The 22,734-nt window shown below is 37.6% G+C and overlaps 1 protein-coding gene across 1 annotated transcript in view; it reads left to right on the forward strand.

Moving 5' to 3' along the window:
- Window positions 1-20,572, forward strand: part of SLC15A5 (solute carrier family 15 member 5) — a 33,030-nt gene extending 12,458 nt beyond the window's left edge. Inside the window, exons 4-9 of the mRNA XM_088528453.1 lie at window positions 547-767; window positions 3,133-3,319; window positions 8,456-8,644; window positions 12,411-12,542; window positions 19,595-19,703; window positions 20,415-20,572. Of these exons, the coding sequence (XP_088384579.1) occupies window positions 547-767; window positions 3,133-3,319; window positions 8,456-8,644; window positions 12,411-12,542; window positions 19,595-19,703; window positions 20,415-20,559 (983 nt within the window). The 3' untranslated portion in view covers window positions 20,560-20,572. The remainder of the gene's footprint in view (window positions 1-546; window positions 768-3,132; window positions 3,320-8,455; window positions 8,645-12,410; window positions 12,543-19,594; window positions 19,704-20,414) is intronic.
- The last annotated feature ends 2,162 nt before the right edge of the window (window positions 20,573-22,734 follow it).

A 22,734-nucleotide genomic window follows, 5' to 3' on the forward strand; every position in this document is an offset into this window, starting at 1 on the left:
GTGGGAGATGAGGAGTCCCAAGGTAATATTTCTGACTTTCAAATTGAGCCATGAAAATTTTCCAGCATAATAACCCTCTTCTGAGCTTGCTTTCCTTCTCATTTCAATACTCCCCTGTCTTTCCTGGACTCCAACAGACACAGAGGATTTCATTACTGTCCTGAACTGAACACTACCCTCATTCCAAAGCAAAAGTGATCAAAATGCAAAAGTAAAGAAGAAGAATACTTTCTCTGCTCAACAACAACAGCAAATGCTCAGAGTATGCTAAATAACTGGTAGCAGAAGGTACTTTTTTCTCTGAAAGTTAGCTGGATTGCTTTTGTAACTATTAATTTGGGTACCAGTTGGCCTCCTGGAAAAAATAGCTTTGAGTAAATCTAGACTGCTATGCCCCCTTTTTGGGGAGGGGAAAAAGAAATAAGATGATCATACAAGGTTGTGGCCTTCCCTTCCAAAGTTTGTGGTTTGTCTTGGCTTCAATTTAATTTAAATTTTGGCAGCAAGTAAAAACAATGTACCAATGCCTAATGTCTCTGTTTGCAGAGAGTTCCCTGCTGACGACTTTTGGGGTAATTGCTAGTGCACTGAAAACATGCTGTGTCCGATATCGCTGCCTTAGTGGAGGTGTGACAAACTGGTTAGATCATGCCAAGGAGAACTATGGTGGTCGGTACAGCGAGACTCAGGTGGAGAGCACAAAATCACTCGCCAGGCTCTTTCCACTGTTTGCTTTCCAAATTCTCTACAGAACATGTATCATGCAGGTGAGTAATCAGTTTTTAAATGAAAAATGTGAAAATGATTGTGTTTACTGCTATGTTTTGGGGCATTGTTTTTAATAGCTGCTTTATCAACAGAGCAACACGACTGAATAGTTTTAATTGTGTGAGAATACAGCTTGTCATCTCATCTCAACGAATCAGTAAAATTGGCTTGGTCGATACTCATGAAGGAGCCTACATGACTGTTTGCTACTTGTTTCTCAGAATCCGTACTGATTGAAAAGTCTAGGGAGCCCTGTGCTGCTCGAGTTGATATGGCGTACTTGCTGGGAACTCAAACTCAGCATTCTTTTGAAAAAAATAATAATTTCTCACTTTCTTAAATGGTCGCTCACTTATGGAGAGAGGTAGAAAATCTTTCTTTGCTGTTTCATTGCATGTTCCTTCTATTGATTTGTCTGGGTTATGTGGCTTGAGTACCTACACTGGAAATGGGTGGCTTTCCATTCGTGGAGAGAAGCAGCCCTTTTGTAGCCCCTCCATCAGACTTTGCAGTTCTGTCTGCCTCTGAGTTTGTATATGTTATATAAATGCAAATGTGTCAAAAAGCTGCTTAAACTGACATGATTCCTTCAAATTCATTTCTGATTGGATGATCTTGGTTGGGCAGGAGTTTGAGGTAGCTCACCCTTTGGCAACTGCCATAATAGAAAATTATTAGCTAGCTTGGAAATTCATTTTTACATATTGGTTCTTAAACTGATGCAGATTCTGCTTAAAGGAAATTATTACGAATAGGTAACTTAAGCATACTTCTTTATTATCACTCTTTCTTGACATTCTTCTACACTTCCATCTCTCTGGCTCATTTCCCCTCATCCCTTCTTTCTTTTCTCCTCCCCGCCCCCCCCCCCCCCCCCCCCCCCCCCAAAAAAAAGGTAGCTGACGGTAAGCATTAATTACCAGATGGAAATGGAAAATGAAAAATCAGGTGCCATTAATCAGAGTTGTAATATTCAGGTATATATCCATAAGAGAAAAGCATTTGTGCTTCTGAAAGGATGACTTCAGCAGAAGCTTTAATATGTCTAATAGTTTTTTCTTTCTTTTTGAAGACTAAGCAATAGATATATATCTATAAACATTGTATAGACAGACACAGAGAGGGGTGTGCAAATACATGCAATTAAAAATACGGTGAAATATAGGTGAGAGCATCTCTATTAAAAATTAGAATTCTTAAGGGCCAAACAGATTTTTGATGAACAGATTTTGATCAATAGTTTTAACTATAGCCTCCAATGAGTAACCTTTGAATTGGGTTTCTAACTGTACTTTAATATTTATTTGGACAACCAAAGAGCAGTAAGATTCTCTCTCAGTTTAGCAACACCACTCATATTGAAGAAACGTGTGGAGTGGTGCAGGAATCAGAGAATTTAAAGATAAAATCATGTACAGAAATAAGGCTTAAGAAATCATTTATATCCAACTCTTTGTGATTTTTCTCAAGTTACCTCTTTTTTGTCCTGTTGGTCTGTAAAATGGCTTATAATTTTCTGTTTCACATAAAATTGCAATACTTAATTCATCAAAGATTCCTCAGTGAAAGTGCCTCAGTGAAAGCTACTGTGATGAGGGCTATTTTATTTGTCTTTTTTAAGTAAATAAATGTAGTAAGCGTTATTTCCTATTTTCTCTTTGGTAGTGGCTCACACAGGAAGAAGAATTATTTGCTTTTGAACTGAGGTGCAGTCTTACAAGTGTGCTTTAATTTCATATCTAGATGACTGTCAGTTGTGGGCTGCTCATCTGATTATTGGTCATCTTTGCTTTCTATTTCCAGAAGTACGAAGTCCTTTATATACTGCTGAGGCTCTCAGTCCCATTTAAACTGGTTCTGTGTCTAAGCTGGTTTTGACTGTGCCAAATATTCATCCCTTTGAACTTTTAAACCACATACTCACAGGAGTGTCTTTAAAAAAGTTACTCCTGTCTAGAACACATAATAAGAAATTTAAAATAACATTGCATCTTGCTATTCTAAAATGGAAAGGGAATTCTGTTCTATTAAACATTATTGGCAAAAAACTCTAAGAAGTGATTAAGTTATTAGGCAGAAATATTTACTATGTTTACTCATAGCCCTAACTAGGGAGATGAACTAATTTAATGCAGATAAATTTAAAGGAAAATGTTAAATCTTGGATCAAGAGAATGTCATGGTCCAAAAGACTTTTGTATTGAATAGTCATTTCCTTTAGGTCAGCAGGTATTTGGTTTACTGCAGCTTCTTCTATAGGAAAGCAGGAGAAAAAAATGGAGAAGTTTCCAAGTATAGAAAAATGTCATCTATTACATGTAACCAGCATACTAATGAAATAGGTCTTTTTTTCCCACGATGCAGATTCCTTCAGGATATTATCTCCAAACCATGAATTCCAACTTGAACTTCAGTGGGTTTGTCTTGCCAATTGCAGCAATGAATGTGATAAGCATTGTACCACTATTAATTCTTGTTCCTATTTTGGAATGCATTAACTCATGCCTCTTTAGTTCCAAGGGAAGTAGGCATTCTCCGACAATTTATATTGGTAAGTAAAACATCATGTGTTCACATAGTTTTAATATGTATCTGGCTTTGAAAGAGAAACTTATATAGAATCACCTATCATTTATTTAATTATTCTAAATTATAGAGAGTAAGATGAACTTCTTTTGGATGACTTGCAGAGTTGGATACGTTTCAAAGGAAAGGCAATCTTGAAATAATAGATTAGATGCCAGGAAAAAATGAACAGCATTTGTCTAGGGCATTTATTTAGGACAGAAATTGAGCCTCTTCTGTCCAATAAAAGATATCGAGACAAATGCTCGGACAAATAACTAGGAGGAATGCCGAGGAATTAGTGAGAGAAATAGTGCTAACCACTTTGGCTTGGGACTTTTGTTGACCTTGTTATCTACTATATGTTTGCTTAACTTTTTCAAAGTTGATTTAATTCAGAAATCTCTTTTTTAGGATGGGAGAGCCCTCTAGTTAGTGGTTCTCTAATGATGGAAAAATGTTCTGTTGCTAAAAATAGTGGTTTTGGACATAAATGTGGTTTTGGACATAAATGCTTAGGTTAAAAATATAGACCATACATTTTCTTATTTGTATGCTGTAATTAAATCTAGATTAGACATGTGGCTTATAAAAGAATTTGTGTATTGTCCCTAATATAGTTTATTTCAGACTCTCTAGTTGCAGCCAATGTGAAATAGATGTATTCTGTCTGCAGTAGGTGTTTCTAGAACTGACAACAAGCAAAAGAAAACATGTAGACAACTATGTAAAGCATAAATGTGTATCACAGGACCAGTTATCTCAGGGAGCAGGCTGAGCAGAAGTAGGCTACTTTGAGAGGTGCAGGTTTCTTCTCTAGTATTACATTTTTAAACTGAGATAATATAAAATTTCAAAATATAAAACTAAAAAACACATGGACAATTACCTTGATTACTAAAATTCTAAGTGAACATATGCTAAGGCACTTTACACAAAATGAAGGCAAGAAGGATCTCCAAAACTGGAGTATTTATTTCTCATAAAGTGGAACAAACAAGCCTTCTCTGTCATAAGCTTGGACACTTTGAGCAGTAAGCATGTGACTTCAGACTTGTGGATTGAGGCAAGTTATGTGACAAGTTCATAGACTAGAAGTGATGAAAGATTTAGCAGATATTGACCTCATGAAATTGGAGGCCCTGCATTGACATCACCTCCCCCTTGACCCCGCCACCCTCCCAGACAACCTTCCAGACCTCCTGTGTGATCTGGAAGGTTCCTCTGCAGCCTGCTTCTGATTCCAGACATATGTAATAACACCAGAAAAGCAGCTTCCAGTCTATATTACTATAAAACTACCTCCTTTCACTATTCCCATTAGAATAGTGAACGACTCTTCATATATGTTGCATCATTCAGCCTGCATTACAAAAATGTTTATAAACAGCTATTTTCTCTGTGTGCTGCTATTAACTCAGTGCCCCATGGCAAGCAGCACGGTAAGTACTGACATGCACAGAGGTATTAATCTGACTAAATTAGCCTAATTAAGAGTGTTATTAAGTTTTATATAAACCAGATGCATATAACTCAGCAGGTTGCAATTACCCTAGTTTTTAAAATAACATCTGCATTAAAATACAAAAAACACCTTCAGATAATAATTTTCCTTAAAACCATGGAAATTTCAAGTTAGTATTAATGTTCTATCCTGTTGAACAGCGGTAGAATATATGCAGTAGTTTATTCTTAATAGCTTCATTTATGAAAATAGCCTCCTGTTAGGAGTAATAAATTACCTAAGGCACAAAAATACCACTGAGTACAGACGATGGATTCAGATATTCAAGTATATGACTGTACCTGCAAATATGGTAAACCTGTAACTACCAATATTTTTGCCAACAGTTAATTAGGTTCACAATTATATTCAGGAACAAAAATGAAGGTATAAATAGGTTGTTGGTATTAAGCCAGCCTCTAGCTATATTTTAATGGAAGTCTTGTAATAGGAAGAAATTTTAGTAATTGTCTGGTAATTTTCAGTGTGTAAAGAATATCAGTTTTCAAAGATGAACCATATAGACTGTGCTGAACTATAAGTATGATCACACTGTAGCTACGATTTCCAGGAAATCTGTCACCTATGTTGCTACTTTAATAATTGTTGACTTATTTGTAAACAAGATGTGATGTTTGTCTGGCAGTTTAATACCACTGAAGCCTGGGCTACTTCAACTTTGCTCTTCCTACAGCCATACCTTTCAGCCCTTCTCTTCAAGCAGCATTTGTGCTTGTGTGACAGCACAGAGAGCTAGTTATGGGAAGAGGTATTTTTTACTGAAGTTATAAATGAAAAGGGTGATTAATTTAGGAGTGTGAGGTAAGTGAGGATGCAAATGTTCTCTGAGTAGCAGGCAGAAAAGGCTGGCTGACTCTGAAGGCGGACAGGTTAAAAAGAAAAATGGGGAAGAAAAAAAGAAAGCAAAAAGAAATAGGAGATGAAATGTTAGAGTACAAAGTGGGAAGTCTCGTGTAATTTCTGTTACGGGAACTATGGGCTTCATCAGCTGGAAATGAGAGAAAAGGAAAGAAACCTATTTGCATGATACATATTAGAAGTTATTTTGACTACCAAGGAAAAAATATGATCAAAGAGCATATATATTAAATGAGGTATTTTTCAGCCACAATAATGAATATAAAATCATTTCTTGAGGAACTAGTAAACTCTCCTCTAACAAGCTGTGCCCATGTTTCCAGTCATGATCAGAAGGACTCAGATCATTGGATGCACACAAGGAAACTTATTCTGTGAGGGGAAACTTGGACAACAAAGTAGAGGTTCAGAAAGGTTGTAGTTGTTGCCTATGAATACCTTCAAGCTTACACAGCAGAAAACAAAAAACTTCTCTAACCTAGCAGTGATACTGATACAGAATAATGGGTATACCGTGAATACCTTAATACCAAGAAAGCAGAAGGTTTTTAATGGTCACAGTAAAACATTTCAGGAAAGATCTCAGTGGGAACACAAGAAAATCAGTCTAAAGTTTTTTAAAAAAAAAAAATCTTTTGATTGGAGTTGAATAGAATTCTTTCTACTGGACAAGCAGCCAGAAACAAGGAGTGCTCTATGTTTCTAATAGGGGAAGGTGTCTTGATAGCACAAACATAGGTGATATTTTCCAGCTGTTGTCTGTTATCTGCACAAATTCAGTTCTGTTAGTGTGTGTGTATTGAAACCCTTTGACTGTTTGTCACATCTAATAAGTAAACCATTTATTAGTCATGAAGTAAGATGAGGATGCTTAAGACCTGGAGAAACCCATGCACACTTATAGAATCCTTAAGGTTGGAAGGGACCTCTAAGGATCATCTTGTCCAACTCCCCTGCACACGCAGGGTCAGCAAAAGCATGTGGTAAAGGGTCACGTCCAAGCAGGTTTTGAAGATGTCCAGAGAATGAGACTGCACAGCCTCTCTTGGCAATCTGTTCCAGTGCTCTTTCAGCCTCACTGTGAAGAGACTTTTCTCTTAAGTTTCTGTGGAACTTTTGGTGTATCAGTTTGTGGCTATTTCCTCTAGTTCTATCAGTGGTCACCAGGGAGAAGAGGCCACCCCCATCTTCCTCACTCCCTCCCTTGAGGGTAAGGTCTGATTAAATCCCCTCTCAGCCTTCTCTTCTCCAGGCTGAACAGGCCCAGCTCCCTCAGCCTCTCCTCATAGGGCAGATGTTCCAGGCTCCTGATCATCCTTGTAGCCCTGCGCTGGACTCTCTCCAGCAGCTCCACATCCCTCTTGTACTGTGGAGCCCAGAACTGGACACAGTACTCAAGGTATTTGAGCCAAAGGTGTCAAAAGAAATCACACCTGTACTTACACGTGTTCTTGCACCTGTGCCTTGTACAGTATAGTTCAGAAATGCTGAGGAATCACAATCTAGTCAAACCCAACTGTAATCATTTAGTGGTTTATATGAAGTGCATAGAATTGCATCTGCAAGTTTCCAGAGTCCACAGCATGGCTTTTATGCCACTTCTCCCTCATCAGGAAGTGAGAAGAAAATTAAGGTCTGTTTTTTAATGAGAATCCTGTTTCAATATCACAAAAAAAATCTTTTAAGCAGAAGATTACCGCTTCCAGCAAGGCTCCTCATCTAATCCTAAAGTGTTAAGCAAACTAGCAAATGCTACCATCTAGCAAATGAACTTTCAAAAGTAGGTCAGGATAATGCTACAATAGAGCAGAAAGGAAAAATAGAGGAAGGCTTCATGTACTAAGGTTTTACTTTAAGTGGTGATCTCTCTTTCCTTCTCATGTATGAAGCTTTAAAAATATAGACTTAAGCTATCTTGGCTTCTTCACCTGGTGAATGATTGCAGTCTAATTTCTAGGAAACCAAAGAGCTGGTTTGGTATTATTATTTACACTGGATGGGACTTGCACTGAACACTAACAGTATGCCAGTCTGGCATGCTGTCTGAGACTGAAGAATTTAAACTTGCTGCTCTTTTTGTGTGTGCATGTGTGTGATAAAAATCCAAGAAAATTCCTCAATTCAGTGGGTAAGGGCAGATCACTGCTTTACAGCTGGAGCCTAATCATGACTCGATTAAATACTGAGCTTTTGCTCAGTGCAGCCTTAATGACCAAGTTACTCATATCACCTGGTTCATAAGAAATGTTAAATGCGTGTCCAGTGGTTGTTGCTGGGTCACCTGTTTTTTCATGCACAGAAAACAAACAGGTAAAGCATAAAGCATGTGTGTAGTTCAGAATATTATTGGTGGTTGTATAGGACTGTTTGCTGCTGGCTTCAGTAGTCTTGCTCCTAGATGATCTTCTGCAAGAGCTGTAATCTTTTGTCTCCTTCCCCATATTTCTCCACCCTTCTCCAGAAGTTCTTATTTATGGCTTTCTTCTGAAAAACTTCTTTCTCATATATTCTTCATCCCTAAATTCTTCTTGTGCTGAGCGGGTCTCTGTTTGCAATTGTATTATGCAGAGTTAAGTTTGTGGGTAGAAAGTACTTTTTATCCATTTTTATGTGTGCAGAAATGATGTGTTTTGATAGGATGCCTTTCGCATGTACTGAGACTCTGCTTTGTTTACTTCTAAATGTACTGTAATCCTTTAACTACAGCCTTGATGAACGCTGTCTGTGCTCTCTCCCCAGTTGTAGGTCAGTTATCTGCTGCACTTTCTGTGATGGTTGCTGGCTTCTCTGAAATGCACAGAAAACGTTTTCCTCAGGTGGAACAGACTCTTTCCAAGGAGGTTCTCCTGGTTTCCTCCATGCCTTGTTTCCACTTAGCTCCTCAGTACATTTTACTTGGAGTGGCTGAAGCCTTGGTAACTCCCTCCTGTAAGTAATATCTAACAGACTAAAGTGAAAGCATCCTAACTTGCACAGAATGGTATCCACTTCCTAAAAGTAGTTAAACGATAATCTGATGTCTTATCTTTGGCTGTTTTCCACAGGATTAATGAGCAGATCTATGCTTTACCTGCATCAAAGGAGCAGGTCTTGTTGGCTGTAATACATGATGACAGTGATGTCCTAAATTATGTAGAACATGAAACATCCTGGTTATATGACCTGGCTCACTAATCCACCATTCAGCAGGGAAGGAGATAATCAGGTCAGGGGAGTTCTGGGCACAGATGCCCAGTTGACAGCAGTTAATGTTGAATGTACTTCCTGCAGGAGGCTGGACCTGATGGACTCAAGGTCCATCACCACCTGAGGTCCTTTCTAACCTGATCTTTTCTTTAGTCAAAACACCAAAAAAATGTAGGCACATTCTTGAATGTGAGTCTGAACCTTCTGTCCCTTCCATAATTTACCTTTCCACTTCACTAGTGGCATGAGACTTACTCTCTGATGAGGAATACCCAATGTGTTTACCTGCATTTTTACCTTTTAGAGCTTAAAAATGTTAATTTTAGAAAAATAATCAAATCAATGTTCATTTAAAGAAACAGATAAAGTAGCTGACTAGCTGATTCTACTGGCACTTTATTCTATAGGTTGAGTGTCTGTCATTCCAGTACAACTCCAGAATTGTTCAGGTATTTAAGAGCTGGAAATAACTTCAGTGTCTCAACTTTCATTCTTACAGTCTGAGGCTACTAAGAGCTGTTGGTCATGGTCTGTCACAAAAAGGTCATTTTCCCTAGTTTTAAATACTTAGCACTTTCATTATGCCTCTTCATATGATAGCTCTCAAGTACTTAACTGAGCCAGGTTTCTAGGCAGTTTATGTGGTTTCTAGGTTACAGGCTAAGTGTAATGGAAAGCTGTGGCCATGTCTGTTTAGCTTAACCTTTTTCTTTTCTTTTTGTTAAGAGGTGGCTTTCTTACAACCTTCTTATGCTTCTGCATTAGAAGAATATGTCTGATAGAATAAGGCTCTTTAGCACTCTGAGACATGATGAAAGTTCACTGACTGGAAGATGGCATTAGCCTTTAGAAAAGAAAGCTCAACTTTGTTTGCTTGAAGAAGGATTATATTTAGAATACCTGAGAGAGTCATTATTTTAATGTGTCAAATAATGGAAAAGACTCTCTTCAAAATGTCTTATTAAGAGCTGTACTAACAGGCATGATTCAAGAACCCAAGAAGGTGAGGCTAAGCTTGAGTGTGATTTGCATGTAGAGAACTAAAAGTAGCTATAAAAAAAAGCACAGGTTCCTGCAATAATCATTGGAGATCTTGGTCTCCATTTTCCCACATGTTGGTGTCTGGAGCCCTTTGTGTTTGAGTATCTAAGGCATATGCCCCTATATGCAGGGCAGAGAGGTCACTCATAGCTCTGCAAGGTGCCTGCTTGGCTTCCAACTGCTGCTGTAGAAGAGGGTGGTGCTCCCATAGGTCCTACATCCTGTCGGTCAATACAGATGCCCAGCATTGCTCAAAATGATTTAGACCGCTGAACTCCAGCTCTAGGTTTCCTCTTCAGATTGAACTGATTGCTGATCAGGAATGAGTCAGTGAATCTTCATCATCTGTGAAAACACTTAGGTGTTTAAACCTAAACATTTAGATATCTAAACAGTTGTTTCAACTTGCTGACGTTCTGCTGTCTGTTAGGCAGAAGGTCAAGTTAAATTATCATCATAATTTACTTGACCAGAAAGTACATAATGTGAGTTGAACACAGAAATCTCAAAGTATGTTAGAGGGAAGAGAAACAATCTCATTTCTGCATTGGTTGGTTATAAGAGCTGCATTTGACCTATTGAACTCTTGATCTACTTTTAGGCTCTGATACTTACAGCTGTATTTATACAGTATATTTCATTGTATCTTTGCTTGAATTCTTACAGAATCACCTGCTTCAGGTGGTAGAAACCTCTCAAAATAATTAACAGCAGCATTTAACATTTCTCGGGCACTGAACGAAGCCTTATTTAAAAAATATAATGACTGCTCCACCCACAATGTTACTATGGAATTGAAGGTCAATATTAGAATGCACAGTCCTTGACAGCTTGAACTCTAGCTTGCTTTAAAGTAGGAAATTACTCCTTAAAAGACTAGTGCTTACAGATTTTTTTTTTTATTTCAGTGGGATATTAGCAGACATAGGCCCACGCAATGCATGAATGTGTGGGTGAAGAGAAGCCACCCTACCAACCCCAGCAGGTTTGTTAACACTGCTGGTGAACAGGTGACCTGATAGTGTCACTGCTTTGCCCTACAAAGGGTTAGCAGATTTGCAGTGTCTGTTAAAGCATTGTAAAAATGTTCTTTGCCTATCAAAGTGAAATAAGAAGCCTTGTAACAAACAGCTCTCTTAGTTAAAGGATATATTGGGGATCACTTCACCCACCAGTGAAATGCAGTAATCTCCAGGGTGAAATTCAGCAGCTGTTTAATAGATCACAGCAGCAATTTGGGATAAGAGATGGAGTATGCAGTTGAAACAGCATAGGTAATTTAGGTAAGTAGGATGCAATTACCTAGGCAGAATTTGGCCAATGTGCACACTTTGCACCCCCGTTCTTAGAAAGAAATATACATATATTGAGTCCTTAGTGATGCAGGGGAGCTAGGCACTGCCTGTATAACATTTCAGACTTCGCAATGCTTCAAACTGTGCTGTTCCATTTACAGTGTGATCTTCTCCTTTCTATTACTGCCTGAGTTTTTGTTTGTACAGTAAATGAGGGACAAAAACAGAATGACTTTTTTTTTTTCTTATTTCTTTATTATGATTCCAAAGCCCTCATTTGGATCTCCAGGTTAAAAAAGCATGGGAGATGGTTGTTGCAGATTGACTGGTATTCAGTGATGCTTCATGTGGTCAGTATTCCAGTGGGATTCTCTACTTTCTCAGCATGGAGGTCATTCAAACTCTGCCGACTGGGAGATGCTGCAGCTTGGAGAAGTCATGTGGATGAGAGCTAAAGACGCAAGATTAGGAAAAGCAGGCTTTGATTACTTGAGAAAGTAACACAGAAAACAGCACATGGGTTGGTTAAATTACAACTAGTAGGATTACACTTATTGCTGCTTTAAGCATAGCTTCATTTTTGTTTTTTTTTCCTGTGTTCTTGCTTTTTCTAGTTTAGTCTTCTGGCAAGGAAGTGGAGAAAACCAGTCTTCAGTATTAGATGGTGATTTTTTGAGGGTTGCTTCCTGGGAAAGAGGAATGTTGTCCAGACGGAAGCAGATTAAGGCAGTGTTCTAAACTTCAAAAGTATTCATTAGTGGCCTTGATGCACATAATTTGGCATATGAGCTCCCGCTGTCCTGCAGTTGTTAAACATCACATCTGCTTTCTTCACACTTCATGGCTACAGTCTTTTTCTTGTCTTGCCATGCCTGAGGTTTTAAAAGGTGAAGGCAACTGCCTGGATAGAAGAATATTACATATTTGTGGACTATTACTGATTTTATGTAGGATGTTTTATGTAGGTTTTATTTTTAGTGAGGTTTATTTAAATAGTTTAGAGAATTTGTTGTTAACAAGGTGCATGCTAACAAGCGTGATTACCCTTCTGCAGCAAGTATGTTATATATTTAAAACATTCGGCTTTTCTTTTCCCTATAATGTCTTCTGCCAAGCCTACCTCTAAAATAAATAATAATAATAATGGGACTATATCCGTTTTCTTTCTTAAGGTTCCTTACTGTCATTCCGGCTTGTGCCAGAAAGAATTCGAGGGATTTCCATGCATTTTTTAACTCTCTTCAATGGAGCTGGCTGCTTTATAGGAGCTTTCATTGTCCAGACAGTCCATACAGGCACTCAAGGTAAGAATGTGCCCATGAGCTGCGTTCCTGAGCAGGTTTCTAATCCTATTGATTATTGATTTAGAAAAGAATGCAGCGGAATAAGAGAGGATGCCAAAGTTTTATTGATTTGCTTTCACAATTAAGATAGAATTAAGATAGGGAATGGACTTGCAGCTGCATGCATGCAATTTCGATGGGTCCTCTTGCTTTTGATAGCTGGAGTAATTAGAGAAAGGCCTAGGGCCTGTTGTAAGAAGGCCTCGCCTCCAGTCTCTGTACTCTTCTGAAAGACCAGAAGTAGCTTTTGCCCACCAAGACGTCTAATGTGCATGCCTTATGCACGTTAATATGAAATACTCTGGATGTGAGAGCGAGCTTAATGTTTTAAAGAATGAAATTGAAGGCAAAGTATGTTCTTTCTCTAAAGGAGAGGAGCTTGGATTGAGAGTTTCAAAGTAGCTATACTGTAGTTTCATTCTTTCTAGAAAAATATGGCAGTTCTCAGGGAACTTGTAGACTTTCAAAACATTTTTTTGTAGTCAGTCTATTGACGAGCACATTATGTAAGCCTAAGTTACCAGTAAGGTAACTTTGAAGAGTAGTCAGTCTGATTTTCCTCTTTTATTTATTTTCTCTGCCAATAAGTATTTGTTCAATACATAAAGAATATGTTTTCTAAATAAATTTAGAAAAAAAACAAAGCACTGGAGTCCCTTAAGCAGAAGTCGTAAATTTGTATGTTTACATACATAAAACATAGTTGAAGCAATACTCCTAAAGATGCTTGAAGTTCAGAAGCTTTATTGTTACTATCTTTCAGAGAGAAAAGTTTTCTTAAACAAAAAAACTGCTGGCTATAATGTAAGACAGTTGCAGTTACAATGGCTGCAGGATTTTGGAAATGTTCACAGCGTATCAGTTCTTCTGTATGCTGTTTATAAAGGAAAAACAGAGAAGTAAAAATATGAAAGTATGACAAGAAAGTTTATTCCATGCTCCCAAAACCTGAACAAATGTTGCCATGTTCTCTCCCATTTTGACTAAAAGTTTTTCTGGCTAAAGTACTCTTTATTTGCAAGAGACTGTGTGGCAAAGTTTTCTGTGTAGTTTGGAAGAAGAAGAAGAAAAGACTTAATTTATCTTTGCTTACATCAGCAAGACTGTTGGTCCTGTGCACGTTGCTGACCACACTGTAGCAGTGACTTCTGCTCAGGAAAGATGGCAATTTTGGAAGTGACAGGCTGATGTGTTTGGTGCGAGTAAGCTTTTTGAGGAAGGCCTATGCAAAGCTTGAAAAGTTGTAGTGAAAATCTAGCATGCAAAAAGAAACAAAAAGAAATAAACAAAACACTTTCTGTAGCTAGAATTCTTAGATATTACTTTCTGTATTGGCATGTAAACAGTATTATTGGGTGTCACACTTTTTTCTACTAGTTTTTCTTTCTCAGTTTTTGCTGCTAGAAATAGATCAATTATTACAAGTTACCATAACTTGCACAGTACATAGCTTATAAATAAGGAAATGCTCCTCTATATTAATTTGCATTATAATTCCAAGTCTTCAATTTGAAGATTTGGAATACTTCTATCCTCTACCTGTGTGTCTTCTGCCATACTTTGGTCATGATGATTCCAAAAAAAAAAAAAAAAAAAGGTAGGCTCAGGGTCAGACTTGTGAAGTTGGGTATAGGCTATTTAAACAAAAAAAGTGGTTTATGGCTTGTCTTTTTGTGGGATGTGTTTTTTGTTTGGTTTTGGTTTTCCTCATTTGAAAGGAAACACTTTATGCAAAATTCTCTTGTTATGTGTTACAGTGTTTCATATTAGAGAAAGAACATATTTGTTTTCAAATGGTATTCTTGTGATTTTGGGGAAAAATCAGCAACTTAATCCTATTTTAAATGATAAAACCAGGTGGTTACCTATTGAACCTTCTAAAAATGACAGTGCTTCAGAGGATAGAATGGTGACATCTCTTAGGCAGTGACTCATATTAAGCTCTCATTGCTCATGTTTGTTTCTTTTTTAACTCTAAGGAGCTTGTAAAGCACTCAGTATCCAAACAATTTATGGAACTGAGGGGAAAGCAAACCAACCTTAACTGTTTATGGGAGAAGCTTCTTATTTTTGTTTTGTTTTTTAGTTTAGCTTTTTATTATTATTTGGTTTTAGCCCCTCCCTTAGAAGCTAAATTCTCTTCAATTAGACCTGATGATCAAAGTTCCTTTGGTTTTGCTGAAACAAGAATACCTAAGCAATGCTTTTGGGAAATACAACAAGGTTCAGTGTGTGGCTGTCTGTCGATGGTGCTTTTGATGTGTTCTGAGAATCCTGTTTGTCCAGTACTTAAGCCAAGACTATTTCTGGTTCTCCCAGCTCTATGCAATGGGACCATAATTATCCTGAAGTAAATTCAGGATACACTAAAGTAGACCCTCCAATGTCCGTTGTGAAGTGCTGAAGCACTGAGGGTGTTGACGAAATTATTTAAACCACTTTGTATCCCGTTTCTTGTCACTAGCTTAAATTTTGTTTTTACTTTTTTTTTTCTTTATTGGCAAAGTTGATCAGATATCAGTCACACTCTAAGCTGCATTAATCACTCTTAACGCATCTATGGAGGATGGTGTGAATATGATAAAATAAGACTTTTTTGAAATCTGACGAGTGCAAACAGATGATGGGTGACAGTGATATTTTCGGTACAAGCTGGGAAACTGCTTTCTTTTAGGTTTTACCTCTCCTAACATTTTAACTGAAGAAGATGCAATGCAAAACCTGTCCTCCTGTGCCAATCATTTCAGAACATGTTTCTCTAAAAATATTAATGTAAATATGTAAGGAAGAAGAAAAAAAAATCAGATTGAGGTTTTCATGCTGGTTTTCAGGGAAATAGTGGGGAGTGTGTGTGTGTTTTTTTTTTTTTCTTTTTTTTTTTTCCAAAGATGATAAAGCTAAAGGATATTTCTTGCAGTCCAGATGGTAGTGTCCACCAGTGTCTACTTAGCTAATAAGGATTAGAGGCAGGCTGGTACTTCTAGTTTGAAGATGACTAAACACTTATATATCCTTTAACTTGCTGAAGTGACTGAAGGAGATACAATCCTTTGCTAAGGTCTGAACTGATTTTTCTAACTGTGGCCTATAGTTGCAGGTTTAGCTATAAAATGTGAGATTTGTACAAATAAGCTTACCTGTATAATGTTCTTCCTGTACATACCTATTTACCCCAGGGTAAAATATTATGGTATTATCTAGGTAACAGTAAGCAAACTGAATATTAACCTGTGCAACTTTGGGCTTCATTTTGTATCTCTTGAGAACTCTAAGGATGTCATCACAATAATATATATCTTGTGTCCTGCTATATGTACAAATATTGGCTTACAGTCCTTTCCACACCCTCTTATATGGACAGGGTCACTATATTCTGCCATTGTCAATCATACTGCAGGAAAGTGCCTGTACCTTTGTGTGGATTGCTGCCTCACGTATCTTTTTGTCTGTGTTTGTAGGCTCAAGTGTGTGGGTTTTTTTTTTTTTTTTTTTCCTGGACATTTTATAATATTGCTCCTTCTCATACAACCTGAGCATTTTTTGATGGGACTGCACAGTATCAGCAGAAGTTCACCCAATGCCTGGTTTTGGCAGTGTGTGGCAGCAAGGTGAAGGAAGACCTAAACTGTTCCTGGTCTTTGTCTCCTAATCTGTTCTAAATTTGCCATGAAAAGCACAGCCAATTCACCTCTAAGCAAAAAGGCTTTCTAAAAGTTCTTTAAAATGTACACAGCTAAAGGAAATTTCTGATTCCCTGTGGTGATTCATGCAGTATTTCCATTGTTGGAATAAAAATGGAAATCAGGAGCTTGTTTTAGAAAGTTAATTCCCAGTGAGCAATTATCTGTGTGACAAACCAAGCTTGTAATTGGCACTTCCGTTGGCAATCTCCATAGCAAAGGAAAGGATTGACAGAACCCAAAGGCGGTGTCTTTTGGGGAAAACTGAATTGTTAGCATATTGCATGCTGATTAAAGGATGAGAAAGTTTGGAACTCTTCAAAACCGTAGTGCCCAGGGCATCTTACTCCATCAAAACCAAATTGGCCTGATAAGTTCCTTGTGGTCATGACTGAAAGCTAAAACCTGAAAATGTGAACCAAACCCAAAGATGCTGGAGTCTGCAGTCAGCTTGCCTTGCAGTGGGATAAGGCATTAAAGTGTCTAAAGGGAGTTTCACTGCCCGATACCTGTGGTTTTGTTGAAGTAACCAGTGGCTGCTATCCTATAAACCTCAATACAAAAGGATTCTCTGTGCCAAAAATGTAAATAGAAGGAAACATAGTTCATGCTGTTCCTACTTCAATGGAAAATTCCAACTTCCATTTAAAAAGAAAAAAGTGAGACCTATATATATGTATATATATGTATATGTATATATGTATTTTTTCTCCAAAACTAGGAAATGATTAAGTGAATCTTTTCTGTACCCATTCATGGAAATACATTTTTGACAATAGGAGAAGAATCTGGATATCTTCAGCACTGCTGTCACCCTTGTGTCTGTAGAGAAAGGTGCGTCCACATGACATCGCTATCCCTTCCAGAAGAGAAAGAAGAATTTCTGCCTTTTGCTTTCACTAGGGCAGTAATCTAGATATAAAGTTGGAATCTTACAGTGCCCACTCTAATTCTGGCTTAAATACATCTTTGCTTGCTGCCTATGCTGTTGCTGAACTGTAATACCACTTTTAAGAGACTTTATATGATTGTCCCGGTTTTAATACTTAAGAGAAAAAGAAGAATTTAAGAAAAAAAAAAAAAAGAGGAAACAGAACAATGATCTTTGACCTAGGTCGTGCAGGAAGCTGGTGGTAGAAGTGGGGAGTAGAGGCCAGATCTCCAGATTCCCGGGCTAGCATTTCATCTTGATGAAATCAACAGTTCCCACTTTCAGTGCTTGAATATGGTGTCTGTCTTCATAGTAAGCCAGTTTCAAAGGTCTGTTTTACTCTCTTCTCTTAAAAGCTCTTAGTACAGAGCTGTGTTAGTTTTTTCATTGTTGTTGGTTTGGGTTTTTTTTTAATTTAAAGTATGTATTTTCTGTTGAGATCCCATTGCAAACAGAGTTCCATTATGAAACTCCTGCTGCTCCTGTAGTTAGACCAGCTGATGTAAATAATCTAACAGACAGTATGAACTCTGCTTTGACAAGTTGTAGTAGAGCCCCGTGCTTGCTTTGTCTTTCACCAGATACACTCCTTCTCTCTCCTTGAGTTCTATTGGCCACTGGGGGATGTAAAATGAAAAGCTACCTGATTGTGAATTATGACAGTAAAAGTTTATAAGCTACTAAAATGAAGTTATAGTACCTAGGAGCTCAGTCAACTGACAATGTTAAATGATACGTTTTAAGACCCTCTCTGAGATAATGCTGCAAAAGGAATGGCACATGCAGAGGTGAAGTGCTGCTGTTCAGCGACAGGCAGCAAGGTAACGCGGCACAGAACAAACTGCGGAGGAGTTGAGGAAAACCACTGTGCACTTGTTCCCTGTTAATCCTAGGAGAGCTAAAGGTAACACTCTGAAATGTGTTTACAACTCTGAGCTGTGGAGGAAAAAAGAAAAATGTAAATATCTTGGGGGTAATCCTTTGACTGGAGGCCCTCCCGAGCTGTGAAACTGTTTATCCTCTTTAGATTTAATCAAAAATTCTTAAAGGGCTAAGAATAGCAATGGGTGGCACTTGTGGTCAATTAATGATCAGTTAAGACTATACAGCCTCTGTACCACAGTTTGTACCATACAGCCTTGCCAAAGAAGGCTATTTTTCCTACCCTTCTTTTCAGCCCATCCAAATGGCGAGTAGGTCCTATAACTACTAGTAACTGTATTCAGATGGGGGAGGATTTGATGTGGAAGTTTGAGGGAGCAAAGTGCTCTGGGGCTCATCTATATTAGTATTTTAGTTCACACCAGAAATGTTCAGGAGGTTCAATTCTAAGGCATATCTCTGAATATTTGTATATCAATGTGCATGATGATCACCATATGATGCAAAAAAAGTATGTTCCTTCTGGATGAAACTCAACAAAGAAAAACCTCGTGGCTGCTGTGTTCTAGCTGCTAGTGGGAACCAGTCTGATGTAAACGCCCTTCAGTAGCATATTAGTGTGGACAGTGGGTTCTGAGCACCATCCTTTTCATGCTGCATGCTTGCACTTCACTGCTTTTCTGTATAGCCTATCTTTCTGTCTTCAAGTTGATACACAAGCTGTGTTCTTAAATAGTATAGGAGCTTGTTGTCTCACTCTCAAAATATCACAGTATACTCTAATTTCTTTTTACCTTTGGTTTTATGTGTTTGCTCTGGTAGTTTATGGTACTTCAAGTACTGAGTCTTCAGATGCAGAGATACTGGGACTTGTTTTTCTTTTAAGAATCTTGATTTCCATAGTTATTTATCATCTAATCTCATTGTTTATGAGAGAGTTTGCAGTTTTTGTTATGAGGGTTTGCAGTGGTCCATGCTGAAAGCAGCAGAGTGGCAATCTGAAGCACAAAGGAACATAGACATGAAAGATTCTGGTTATCTATGGGTGGTGATGTCCTCCACTTAGTGGAGTTTAAGCTGCCAAAATTTCTTGGATGCTATGTTGGCAAAAGCTTTGGTAGCAAAATGTCTGTGATTCTTAAAAAGGAATGCAGTGTTCAAGATAATGATTAAGAAACATAAAATAAGGGATAAAATAAGATGCTCAAGGGAGCATCTTTGTAATTCGGTACCATTCAAGGGACTGGAAAAAAAAATTTAAGAAATATAATAAAAGCATGAAGAGAGAGTGAAAAAGTATTTCTATGGGTGACACTAATTCTAGCTCTTCCTAAAATTTATGCTTTTGACATTTATCTGCTTATGTGCACAGGATAATGCAGAAGTCTATATGAATAGTCGTGGATGTTCAAAGCACCTGCTGTTGTTGTATTGCACAAATTTATCTTCATGTCTTTCATGTGAACCATGTCTTATCCTTCAAGGTAAACCAATTCTGCTTTAAATATTTGTTCTACCAGGCACCTGGTTTCCACATTTGTTGCATGAAGGTAAATTAGAGAGATTCTTCTTCTTCTTGGCTTCCTTAATGATGGCAAACACCCTGGGAATGTGGACCATTGCACACAGGTACGTGTGAGAAATGAAAGTTGGTTTCATTTGCAGACATGGAAAGAAATTCCTGTACAACCTGTAAGCTAGTGTATAATGAAGAATTGGTATGATAGATTGACATTATCATTCAGGTTCTAAGCTTCAATATTTTTCTTCTGCCTTAAAAAGAGAATTTAAAAATAAACCAAAAAAAAACCTGATGTGTAATTAGCCTTAAATATTTAAGGAGTTTTTTTAATATGAAAAAGTCTTGAAGGAAGAAGATTTTTCAGAAGTCCGTAAATATGCTGATGCGGAACTAAGACCATAGCACCAAAGTTTCTTAGTCATGGATGAACTCCACTCTATGGAATGAACTCAATTGCTATTGTCTCCAAGAGCATAAATCTCAATCATAGGAGAATGGATGAAGGGATTGTGTGTCATCCCATACATTAATTCCTGCTTTTTTTAATTTATGAAAACTGCTACTATTACTAACACCTACACCCAGTTTGGCACTTCTCATTCTTAAATCCTGAAAGATTCTAGGAAAATCTCTCCATTTTTTTTTTTTTTTTTTTTGGTTGCTAGAAACTCAAGACTCAGAAGATACTATAACTTTCAAGATATTACCTAATAAGCCCATGGGAAAAATAAATAACTTAAAAAGATTATTGATTTTCTTTGGTTTTGTTTATTTTGTTTGTTTGTCTTAAACCATTAGTCTTCCCATCCTCCTTCCAGATACAACGATCTGAATCAGGAGTACACCAAAGAGTTCAGAGGAAGTCTTCCTGAAGAAAAACCTTTGCAGCATGAAAAAGCTATCAAGTTTTATGATAGTGTCCTGGACCGTTCTCCCATTTTGTCTCCTATGGAGACAACCTGATAACATTTCACCCTTTTTAGGAAATACAATCAATCTAGTTAACCGGCTTCCTAGCAATAAATTTCATGGTGTAGTTCAGTGAAGCTGCCAATGTGCTTATGAATTACCTTAACAATAATAATGTTATTTGTAAGTGTGCAAAGTAATATAAGTGTCATAGGATTTGCTCTTGTAGGCTGCTGCGCTGCCTTAATGCACATCGGGGCCCATGAGAGCTCACTGCTTGGCATGGTTGCTTTAAAACCGTTTTAATCTGTATAGGGAGATAGGTATCCACATATGTTTGTATTTAATAGTGGTTCAAAATGAATAAACTCTTGTATATGTTTCTTTAGCAAATTAGTTCATGACAGAAGCATTTAAAAATTTTCAGACAGTGTTGACTGGTTGATACTTGCAAATGTGGGAAACACTTGGCAACATCTTCCTGGCTCTGTTACTTATCTGCTATCTGAACTTCAACAGGTCACTCTCATTTCTGTTTCAGTGAGACAGGCACAGCCAGACTAACATTCCTTGCAAATTGGTCTGAAATCTACCAAAACATACACTTGAAATTACATAGTGGGAACAAATCCATAGAGTGTGTCTTGAAATATTTGTGCTGAGGCATCAAGTCTTTCTTTCAATAGAAACACCATGGGATTTGTCATCACTGAAAGATGCTATATAGAGTAGATCTGGTAGGAGAACTGGAGACAAAAATTATTACTGGTAGCCAAGCTGAAGCGGTTGAAGGGAAAAGAGTGGGAAAAGGTGGGTGCAATTGGAAATGAGGGGAAAAATTATTAATGAAAAATGTTGAATCTAAAAATCTAAGTAAACTGCCAAAATTAGCTAACTTGAGTATTGTGAATGATGTTAATCTAGCAATTGATTTTTTTCAAGACAGATTGCTAAAATGAGAATGAGAGAAAAAAAAAAGTACTTATGAGGGTGCACATTGAATCCAAAAATTAAAGGAACCCTTTAATGTAAAAGTGAATATATTGAAAATGGAGGTCAAGTGAGAAATCTTATTGATTTGAGCAATGCTATACTAAAGGGGAAACTACATTTAAGGATTTTTATGCACCAAAGTGATACAGAAGTCATTTGTGTGCTGAAAAAGACAGTAAAAGTAATAACCTCTCTGTTTAATGGTGTAACTGAGGTGGGGGAAACAAAATGTAGCAATTGTATCTAAAGGGAAGGAAGGCCTTCAGGACAGCTCAGAGCTGTTAGTTTGATCTCGCTGTATTTAAGGTTTCTGTACAATTTTAAAAGAGAATATTTAAAGTCGTGCGATATAAGGAAAATGGAATAAAATACATCAAATATATCAAAGGAAGATTTGCCAGACTACTTCAGTGCTTATGTTTAATGAGAACGCATTTTCTAAACAAAATGTGGTAGCAATAATATGCCTTAATTTCAGAAAAGTATTTGACATGCATCCCATGGGAAATAACTAGCAAAGGTGGGGTAGATGAGGGTCAGCAGAAGAACTAGAAGGTGGCTAAGAGACTAGCTCAAGCCTATATGACGATAGATACTGCGGAAAGGGGAGTTATTTGTGTGGAATGCGTTTAATACCTTTTATAATGGAAAAAAAGAGCAAGTATTTATAGCATGCAGTGATGGAAATGGAAGCAGCATTGGTTTTCATACACAGTCATGGTACAAGCTCATCTGAAATTATCCTCCGTGTCCAAGATGTACTTTCTTACTGGTGTGGGAATGTGTGCGACTTGATGGTAGAGGTGATCTTCTAATCCGTTGTTTGCTCTGTGGGAAGTGATGTGTGGGAGGAGGGCTGCCTGATTGCCTAACCCAGGCTCCTGCCCTCCTGGTGAGAAGCACCCTCTTTCCCCATGCTCTCATGAGCATGAGATATGTACAAATGAAAAATGAAACATGAGCTAATGAGTATAATTAGGCACAGACCCTTTTAACACTTTATTTTTTCCCCAAAATACAAAAGTTGCATGAATTTAGGACAGCAGGAGGACAAAAAAATCTGGCTTTTTAAGGTAAAAATTGAACTTGCTTTGTTGCAAGAGACTCATTTGGTGTATTTTCCACTGTCAGGAAACTCTTTCTCAAGGTGGTAACAATCACACCCCAGTGCTGAGTTCAACTTGCAGCCAGGCCTTGGTACACTAATAGTGTTAGAGGGAAAGGTGACAGGCATCT

This window comes from Tinamus guttatus, unplaced genomic scaffold (assembly GCF_059628265.1).
Source record: "Tinamus guttatus ecotype Peru unplaced genomic scaffold, ASM5962826v1 Tinamus_guttatus_pri_ptg000308l, whole genome shotgun sequence".
In the NCBI taxonomy this organism is placed as follows: Eukaryota; Metazoa; Chordata; class Aves; order Tinamiformes; family Tinamidae; genus Tinamus; species Tinamus guttatus.